The 9,904-nt window shown below is 40.1% G+C and overlaps 1 protein-coding gene across 3 annotated transcripts; it reads left to right on the top strand.

Annotated features, from left to right (window-relative positions):
- Positions 1–54: 54 nt before the first annotated feature.
- On the top strand, positions 55–6,736 carry LOC122168023 (putative glycerol kinase 5). Of its 3 annotated transcripts, none has more exons than XR_006171145.1 (4): positions 55–1,046; positions 2,201–3,548; positions 4,321–4,454; positions 5,770–6,736. XR_006171145.1 is itself a non-coding variant. In XM_042833067.1 (4 exons), exons 1-4 carry the CDS (start codon positions 979–981, stop codon positions 5,417–5,419), a joined length of 282 nt encoding a protein of 93 aa, XP_042689001.1. In that variant the 5' UTR covers positions 76–978; the 3' UTR covers positions 5,420–5,667. The 3 variants fall into 3 exon arrangements, 2 of the variants coding, with proteins under 2 accessions (XP_042689001.1, XP_042688993.1); XM_042833067.1 differs by lacking the exon at positions 5,770–6,736 and adding an exon at positions 5,400–5,667 and having other exon boundaries at positions 76–1,046; positions 2,201–2,260; XM_042833059.1 differs by having other exon boundaries at positions 102–1,046; positions 2,201–2,260.
- Positions 6,737–9,904: the final 3,168 nt, after the last annotated feature.

The raw sequence follows: 9,904 nt of genomic DNA, 5'->3' as shown, positions 1-9,904 counted from the left end.
TATATATATATGTGTGTGTATGGGTGTGTATATATATATATACACCTATATATACCATATATATACCTATCCACGTATAATTTTTTCTCATATGCTAGCATTTTCTTCATTTACTTAGTAAATGTGTTCATGCTTTTTATGAGCATAAAATTCGAGCTTTCATTATGTATTGTCATAACTAATACATAACACAGTGCAATTAGAAAGAATTGTTTCAAATTGAAAACTGCTGTCTGTGGTAAAAATAAGACTTAGTGTTATCACAAACCAGGTGGGACCAGCAAACTAATTCCTTGTGATAAAGTTTGTGAAAGGAGTGGAGGGGTGGAGTGGAGATTTATCCAATTGTCCTCCAGTGCAAAAGAAGACAACTTAGTAAGCATTCGAATTTTGGTTGGAAACTGTTAATCATGTCACTGAAAACAGACTGTTGTGTAAGCTAGTCAAAGTGATTACCATCCTTGTCAGCGTTCCCTCTAAGAACCCAACTTTTAGAACACTTCTAAAACTGTAATGTCTGCTTGACTCCACTGAGTAGATGCTGGCATAAATTGCTTGGAATTCCATTTTTTTCAGAGGTTTAGAGAAGGGAGTTATTAAAAAAAAAAAAGTGTGATTTTGCCAGATAACAGCAGTATCAATGTGCCCTGTGCTATATACTTCACATGTATACTGCATGGACTTCAGAGAGAAGTCATAAATGTTAGTGTTAGTGTGTCAGGTTTGGAAGAAGTCACTTAACACTTTTGCTGTTGAAAGAAACTAGAACATTCACAGAGTTAGCTAATAACACTATATACTGCTCACATATTGTTTTCAATTTTCTTCTTTCACTATGCTGCCTCTAACTGTCGTAAGTTACTTTTTTTCTTATTATTTGACTGCTTTCTCAAAAGTCTTCAAACATAACTCACCAAACTCGTTGTGAAATCTTTTCTGCAGGTTTCTGCAAATGATCCATGCTTATGTGCCTCTTTCATGGGGCTGAAACCTACTACTACCAGAAACCATCTTGTACGAGCTATCCTGGAATCTGTAGCTTTCAGGTAATTCCTTGCTTAACGTTATCACACTTGGTTTTGTTTTAACCAGCAGTATTAAATACATATGTTTACTTCCACAGTTTGTAAAATACAAATTGTAGTCATCCACTGTAGTAATGTTGAAAAGGAATTTCGGCTGCCTCTTCTGTTCTTTTGAGTACATTACAAATAAACCTGCATATATTTATTAGTTTAGAGTTTTTTGTTCTGAAGTTGCCACGTAGAGATTCTTAAATCATACTGTTTTTTGACAAATTCTAAAAATATTTTGTTGAAAATGTGTCTTTACTTTCCTGACAGTGTTTTGTCAGAAGCTGCACTCATATTTGCTCTTTGTCTGAAGTTTGAATCTTGGTGTTTTATAAAATGGAGTAATAGGTACCTTAGATATGGTGAAATATTTGGATAGACAAGAACTTACCAATCTAACAGTCAAGGCTGAAAATATTGCAATTAGTCACTGATATTATCATGTATCTAGCTCACTGTGAAACATATTGTTCTGCCTTGCAATGCCAGCCAGCATGACTGGAACTGGATGTAGATACAGTTTGAGGGTAGTGTGTCTGGAGAAGGTGACAACGTTCTGAATCGCTGCCGCTGTCTCAAATGCAGTTTTTTCTTCCCTGTAAGAGAAACTTTGAGATGCAGTAATTCCTGAACTGAAGCCTGCATCTCTTAAAAGAGTGGAGAGCCTTTGTGTTTAGGGTTCAGAACAAGTCAGACTTAGAGCTTTCAGATGTTCCCTTTAAAGAACAGTTGGAGAAATTTCAGTTGACACTTCTGTCAGTGCGTTTTCATCACTCTAAACCACTTCTTGTATCAGCAGTTCCATTTTGTCTATGAAAGCTTGTAATCATTTTTAGCAGGGAATAAATGTGCATTCCATGGTGCCACGCATTGCAGTAAAATGGGTTGTGGTTTAGCTATATCTGTGTGTTTTTAGTGGTATGATACTGAATTTCACAGTGCTTTTGTTTTGTTTTTTTTTTTTCCTTAAGCATTCTGGAAGCTTGTTAACTATGCAGTGGTTTTGACCCAACTGAGGCATTTTTTGCCTTGTATTTTATTTTCTGACTGTGTAGATACTGGAAGCACTTTATGGAATTCATACTTCTTAATGGAACTAATTTTTTTATTTTTTTATTTTTTTTCAGAAACAAACAGCTTTTTGATATCATTGTGAAGAAAGTACGCATTCCTCTTCAAACTGTTCGGTAAGTTCCTTGCAGCTTCAGTTAGATATGTGAGAGTTTGATATAAACAGGTGTAAACTTAATCATGTATTTTATCTTAGTGTAAGAATTCTGCTGCTGAGAAATGGACTATTACCAATTAAAATGCTGATGTAACTTCAAAATTGGCACAGAGGGGTCATTTATTAATAAATGATTGGCACTGGTGGTTCTCAGAAGACAGTAAGGACTTGCACTAATTTAAAAAATTAAGATGAAATAATTCTCATGCAGCATTAGAATACATATAGCAATGCCTGTTACAAAAATCATCCTACCCTTTATAATAAAATCGTTTTGTAATGGAACTTTTTATGTGGGGTCTGTCACAGAGTGATTGTTTTCTGAAGCCTTAGTTAAAACTGGACCTGTTTTTGAAGTGTAAGAGGAAGAATGTTTTTACATTTCAAATGTAAAGACGTTGGCTTGTTTCAGTCTTTTAAGAAGTAAATCCAGTTTAGTGAGGCAATAGTAGAATAGGCTGGAATAGGCTAATCACAACTTCTTGGAAAAATTTAGCAGAATTCTGTTCTGGAAAACTACCCTGCTCATTTTAGTAGGTACTTAGTCTGTACATACTCATTACTCTAGAGCCTCCAGCCCGCTGTGCTGAGAAAAGCCTTCCCAAAGTTCTCCTTCTGACAGGCAGGGGTCATTGCAGTGTCACAATCAAAAACAGTGAAGAGACTTTCTGTCACTTTCCGTGGGTGGAAAACCCATGCAAAGGGAGAAGTAGACTGGCAGGCATGTGGACAGATGAGAAATGAGAATTTTGAATGGTGGAAGGAAGGTGAAAGTACAAAGGTAGGGGAAGGTACAAGTTGATGTGTTCCATTGCATGGAACTGAGTAGGTGAAGATACAGAAACAGCTAGGCATAGTGCAGTAGTGCTGGGTAGCAGTGATTCCTTAGGAAATTCTGATCTTGTTTATGGTATGATGTAAACTTTAAATTGTGTGATTGTATTTTGTTTTATTCCTTATTATAAAGTTATTGTTTCATATAGTGACTATAATACAGTTTGCTAATATCGGTAGAAATTTAGCTTGTGGATCAAGGGTTAGAAGATAATGACATACCCTTCATGGCTTTTTCTGTAGAGTGTACATTTTACTCCCTTTCTTTTGTCCTCTTTACTAACAATCCGTTACTTCTGAATCTTGTTTTATCCTGCCTTGAGGTTACTTACCCTCTGTATGTTCATTCCTTTTTTAGCTACTGTCCCATATCCTTTGTTCCCAGCCTCTGCCTCCTACAAGCTCCTAAAAAGGTGTTGTTTTAATTAGTCTTATATATTCCTATTACTGCTTGTTGCTTGTCTCAATGCCATCAAGGAAAGCACCGAGAAGGCTGTTGTGTTCTGTGTTCCAGCAGTCCGCAGTGGCCTCTACAAGGATGGTCCTGGTGCTCTGTGGAGTACTGGAGTGCAGCCTGTTCAGTTGTTGTGAAGTAATTGCACATCGTGGTGTCATGGCATAAAGGAACGTTTTGCTAGAATATGTACTGAAGAGGTTGAATGTTCAGCATATCTAGCAGCAAAGCTATATAAAACAGTATTTGCAAACTTTATTTTATTTTCCTATCTTGTAGCTTGAATCAAATGAGTGTTTTATTTTTACAGAACAAGGAAAATGCATGTGACTGATAGTAAGATACTGACTTTGCAGGTAGCATTTTTTTATTCCGTAGTATAGAGGTTGAAATCCAGTTTAATTGTGTGTACAGATCAGTAAAATGCTGTTAACCTCACCAATCAGGCAGTATTTCAACATTATTAAACATCCAAAATCTGCGAAAATTTTCTTGAGGCATTTTCTTGTGATATAGAACATTCCAGCTGATGCATTTGAATTAGTGACATTTTCTAAGCAGCTGAAGGGTTTTGTTACCCAATACTTTTTCTGAAAATCCATTTGTGCGTAAGTAATGGAAAGATCTGTGCAAGGGTGTGAAACCTCAGGATTTGTTTTGTGAAACATTGGTAAATAAGTATTAGAACTAAACACTTTTATTTTTCTTTTAATCTTCTCCTCTCCTTGTAGAGCTGACGGAGGTGTCAGTAATAACAGTTTTGTCATGCAGATGACTTCAGATTTGATTAATAAGAAAATAGAAAAGCCTTCAAATACAGATATGTCTAGTCTTGGTGCAGCTTTTCTTGCAGGTCTTGCATCAGGTATGTATACAAATACATCTAAAATTCATGTTTTCCCTGACAATATGTATGTTTGTAGATAAGGAAATATCATCAGGAAAAGAAACTATAACAAAAAACAACAACATTGTAGACTTAATTGTAAAATGTCCACAATTACTTCACCCACTTTTATGGGAAGCTGCAGTAAAAAGTGTTCGCTTTTGTACAGTCCTTTTTATCCATGTGCTTGTTGTGTTTGATGGACCAAAGAATGGGTGATAGGGCCATACATAAATAAGGACCATATTTGTATTTTTATCACAATGTCCCAATATGCTGAGCAGTTTTATCCTTGGGTTTTACATAAATGAATAGCAACAGGAAGCTTGGCATGAAAAATATCTGCATATAGGCTTTAGTGTTTATTTGCATTTAGAAGGACACACTGCTAGAGACGAGAGGTGAACCCTCTCTTCTTTGCTCCCTCTCTTTTCCTTGACCTGGACACTACAAGTCGCTTTCCATTTTCATACTGTGTGAAGCAGTGCTTGGTGTGCATGGATCATGTGAGAAGGTGGCTGCCTTGCTCATGTTCAGCACTGTGAAGCTGTATCCTGTCATCTCTGAACTGAGTCTTGATTCTTTGAGATTTTCACAGACATGAGTACAGTGGAATTACAGAACAGATGAATGAGGGCGGAGGGGAATCCAGCTTTACTCGGAAAGAACTGGCTTATATAATTAACCTGACTTTAAACTACAAATTGTCAGTGGTTCCTAATGGAAATTCTGCATTTTGTAGAAGGATACCTCACTAAATTGCTTTGATATGTAAATAACATAACTAAGATAAAATCACATGCTCAGGTAAGGCTTATCCAGCCATTAAAACTGAAAAAAGGTCCTTTGACAGACAAGAACGATTCAATACCATAAATTAATTTGAATATGTAACAGCAGCTATTTTCTTTATGCCTTTTTTAGGGCATGAGGAAAGGCAATAGTGCCAAGTTTTGGCTTCTGTGGCCTCTCTTCATTTAGAGGGACCTGCAACTGAAGGCATAGTGTTGATGAAATTTAAGTGAACTTCAGTCTTCCAGAGCTGTTCCTTGGAAACTATCCCAGTTAAGCAGATGTGCTGTTGTCAGCATTCCAAACGAGTGGATGCTATTGGAAAGCAGTTTCACAATGTAAAAAAAAATATGCTTCCTTCTGAGAAAGTTGTTGGTTAAGTAAAGAAAAGCTGTCATGATTTCTTATTGTGTTTCTGGTTTGGATCTCTTGTAAGTAAATTAAAGCAACTCAAAAATAACATATTTGTAGTTGAGCCTGAGAATGAACTTTCTGTTTATAGGACTTTGGACTGACAAAGAACAGCTAAAGAAGCTGAGGCGAATAGAAACAGTTTTTGAGCCTCAGAAGGATGAGGAGGAATACAAACCTGCTATGGACACCTGGATGCAAGCGGTGAAGTGCTCCTTGCACTGGTAGAAATTGACATTTTGGAGACAGAAGGAATCAAATTATAAGATTTGGTAGTTAACAGAATGGTTAAAATTGTAACTGAAATTTGTGATGGTATACAAAAGTTATAAGGTCCTTTGGTAACCTTTGTGCTGTTGGAGAACTTACCACTCCACAATGAACCTTCGTATCATCCTCACACCAGCTGTAGTCCAGATGCAGCATTTGTGTCCCTTCAGTGACCCCCTTTGGGTGGCCCAACTGCTTGAAACCATACTTTATATGTTGGGAGTTTTTTCCTATGATGTGTTTTGTACTGAGGAACTCATCTCTCATCTGATCTTTAAAAGCTTTGATATGTTAACCATCAAGGAATCTAAAAAGGGACATGCACTTCCCTAGGTATTTCGAAGAAAAAAAAAATTATTTAGGAAATTATGGGAAATTGTTTGCCTGTTACCACATTTTGATTGACTTTTTAAGGAAGCATTTGACCCAGCTGTCTGATGGCATTTTTGTGATGCCTCGGGATTATCACAAAATTAAGATGAGAAACAAAAGCAAATATGCTTTCAAAACTCCTTAAAAGATGCTTCTTCCCAGGACTTTTGTAGCTGATGTTTACTACCTATCTAGTTTGTAGCTACATTTTTTAAATTTTATGAAGACAAAAACTGCATTATATGGCATGATTAATATGAATGTTAGCATACCTGTAACTGCATTTAACTTGTAAAAAGTCTGTAATATTTTCAAGCCCATCATTACATCCTATTATTATTGGGAAAAACAGGGTTGAAAGTCTATTTTTGAAGTTACTACTTTTACATTTGCAAAATAAACTGTAATTAAAGAAACATGTAGCTAATTTGTTCATCACTAATCTTAAATTATTACAAGTTTCTCAGGGCTACAAGTAAATCAGTTTCAGATTATAATTTCCTACTTCAGAAAATGTTACTGGCAAGAATGCTCTCCCAGACCAAAAAGAGAAGGGTATCATTCTAAGATTGTGAACAGAAGATGGTGGCCTTACTTGTAGTTATTCTGCACTTCATTCTCATTGAAGGAGTTTAATTAACCAAAGTCTGCCTAATGTCCACCTATGACCCCTTTCATGACATCTCATGGCTTGTGTTCATTTTGTACTGTGGTTTTCTAGGCTTGACTGTGGAACCCATACTCTGTCCCCAAATAGATATATAATGGGAGCTGAATCTGATTCTGTTGATGCCATTTGCTTGAAAATAGCTAGCTGTGTGCCTTATTTGCACCTTTTCATTGTGGTGATTTTCATCCTGACCATAGTACAGCCAAAATACATGCAATTTTGCATTTGGTACCAGGTCAGTTTAATAGTAAATGTAATGATATAAAATGAAGTTAATGTTGCTAATTTTAGCACTGTCATTTTAAGAAATGTACCACGTTGAGACTGCAGATATTTTACTTTAGGATTGGGCAGTAATGGACCTCATCAGTCATGTGAAGATCAGGAATTCAGCTGAGAGATGTGTTAATGATCCTTGTGCATCCTGCCATCACTGATGCATGTGGTGCTGATGGTAGGTCTGCCTAATTGGGTTGCAGCTATTATCCATGATGATACATAGTCTCATATTTTAGAATCTCAGAATATCACAACTTGGAAGGGACTCATGAGGATCTCCAACTCCTAATACTTGGGACAACATGGCATAAAAAGTTAAAGGGTTGGTGAGATCTCAGAGCTGTTGGATTAATAATGTAAGTAGAAAGGAAAGAAAAACAATCTTCAAACAATTGAAAATACTCTCAGCAGATGCAGTGTGAGTTTTCTTAAGAAACAATCCAGTCACTGATGTATAAAATCTCAGTGTAATTAGCTTTGCCACCATTTTTAAAAATATTTTCTTCTCTCCTTTAGCGATTAATTTTATGAAAAATTCTCTCACCTGTTTTTGACAAGAATGTTCATGCATGCTCTCCTGTTGAAGGAAATTAGAAAAGCAAAATAATGAATTGCTGTTCCAGTCTGCTAGCTTCTTTTTGTTGTGGTCTGTGTAGCAAGATCCTTCAGCTAGTGCCATGTACTCATCTCAGGGAGCAGCTTGGACTCACCATTTGAACAGCAGCCTTGTGAAAATAAGGTAAGAACCATTTCTTACCAGTCAGTGGAGCATGAAATACAGATAGGTTTTTTTAAATGTTGGTTTTGTTGTTTTTTTTCCTCTTACTGTTCCAAGCCCAGAGGTACAGGCAAAGTTGTCATTTTGTCTTCAGCCAAACAGATGTGTTGGTACTGCAGTCAGAGTATGGAGGTGTTCTGACCCAGAGGTTGGGCCACATTCTAGTTTGAGGTTTTACAGTGAGACAAACAAGTTCAGCTCACTGTTCAGGGGAAATGATGGGTGTGGGGGTAATGGATTAGTGTTGGTATGGCAGCGCAGGTTGGGGCTCGCAAAGCATTGAAATCAGCAAACAGTGCAAAGTAATGTGTTATGAAAAGGGAAAGGGGGAGATGATCTGGAAACAACCAGCCATGGGGAGCACAGTGTTGTGGTGAGGCTTTGAGACTCCCGACCATCTCCAGAGAGCAGCATCAGAGCTTCCTAAGTGTGGATCTTGAAGAAATCGCTAATCCCCATGCCTTTGTAGAACTAAGGGACCAGTTACAGCCAAATTTTCAGTGTGGATCTCAGACTGAGTTTGGGATTTATGTAAGTTCTGAGTACAGGTCGGTTTAGAACCTTACAGAAGTAGTAACACTCATTGCAAACTGATCGTTTCAGCAGCTTCAGGCTGAGCATTGTGTGTGCATACAAAGCTCATTCTGTAGGTGGCTGAAAGCCAGTGTTGACTATGGCAGTCACCGTCCATCTCCTTTCCACAATGGTTAAATGCCTTTTTCGTGTTTGTAATCATAGCATCTGACATAAGCCTTGCATAAAAATAACCAAATGAACTAAAAAGATCATTTTGAGACATAAATGACTTTATTGAGGTGGTATTTGACTTCAGGTCTGGGTTTAGCACGTGGAATGTAGGAGGAGTGCAGGAAGCCAGGCACCCCAGCTCGCTTCTGCCCTTTCTTTCTTCTCCATAGCGGGGCCTGCTGCAGTGCCTCTGTGCCGCCTGGGGCCTTGGCAGCTGGGCAAGGGGAGCGCTCCATTTTGCGTATGGTTTTTTAATGCTTTCATGTAAGTTTCTTACGCAACTGCAAGTATTGATAAAGGTCTTGTTGCATGTGACAGTATTTCGTAGAGGATGAAAAGAAACAGAAAGCACACGGTCAGCACATTCCTGGGCCTGTGATTAATAACCAGCTGTGAGCCGTCCCACGGAAATAAACAGACGGTTCTCGTTCCTTAGTTTAGGATCCCTGTTTTACAGCCTGCTTCTGCTGTTTATTTTTTTGTTGTGCCTGTAAAGCGGGACCAACCCCAGTTCCGTGTTTGCGTGCTCTATGACCGTTGCGCGGCTCCGGTTCCGCGCGGCACGGCGGTGTTCGCTGCAGCCCCGCCTGCTGCCTGCGCGTGCGGCGCCGCACCGTATCGTTGCCGCCGCTCTTCGGCTCCCGTCAGCGCTTCCCGTTAGCGTTCGCTGAGTGTGACCGGCAGGCAGCCCCAACTTCGAGGCGCTTCCCGTCGCGGGAGCGGCCGCCGGCAGGGGGGGCGGGCCTGGCCGGGCCGAGCCCCGCAGAACGGGCCCCCCTGTCGGCCCCCGCGGGGCGCGGCGCCAGACACGGCCGCGGACGCCCGGGCAGGAGGCGGCCCGCGCCCCGCCCTTCCGCCCCGCCCCCCCCTCGCAGAGATCCCTCGGATTGGCGGGCGGCGTGTGTACACACACGAGGCGCGGCCAATGGCGCGCCGAAGGCGCCCGACCTCGCGCGAGGCGGCGGCCAATGGGAGCAGCCGCTCGCCAGACGCCGCCAAGCTTGTGCGGGGGAGAAGGACCCGGGCAGAGCGCGGCGCGGCGGCGGCGCGAGGCGGCGGTGGGGCCGCGCGGGGCGGGGTGCGGCGGCGGCGGCCGAGCTGGAGGTGCGG

This window comes from Centrocercus urophasianus, unplaced genomic scaffold (genome assembly GCF_019232065.1).
Source record: "Centrocercus urophasianus isolate 14NV4802_14NV808 unplaced genomic scaffold, USGS_Curo_1.0 seq_1095, whole genome shotgun sequence".
Classification (NCBI taxonomy): Eukaryota; Metazoa; Chordata; class Aves; order Galliformes; family Phasianidae; genus Centrocercus; species Centrocercus urophasianus.
This window is presented reverse-complemented; position numbering and strand designations above follow the sequence as displayed.

Bases quoted from the DNA above. Each gene is read 5' to 3' on its own strand.
- LOC122168023 (XM_042833059.1), top strand. From the start codon at position 979: ATGGGGCTGAAACCTACTACTACCAGAAACCATCTTGTACGAGCTATC. The intron at 2,261-4,320 runs GTAAGTTCCTTG...CTCTCCTTGTAG, and splicing joins ATTCCTCTTCAAACTGTTCG to AGCTGACGGAGGTGTCAGTA. The intron at 4,455-5,769 runs GTATGTATACAA...TTCTGTTTATAG, and splicing joins TCTTGCAGGTCTTGCATCAG to GACTTTGGACTGACAAAGAA.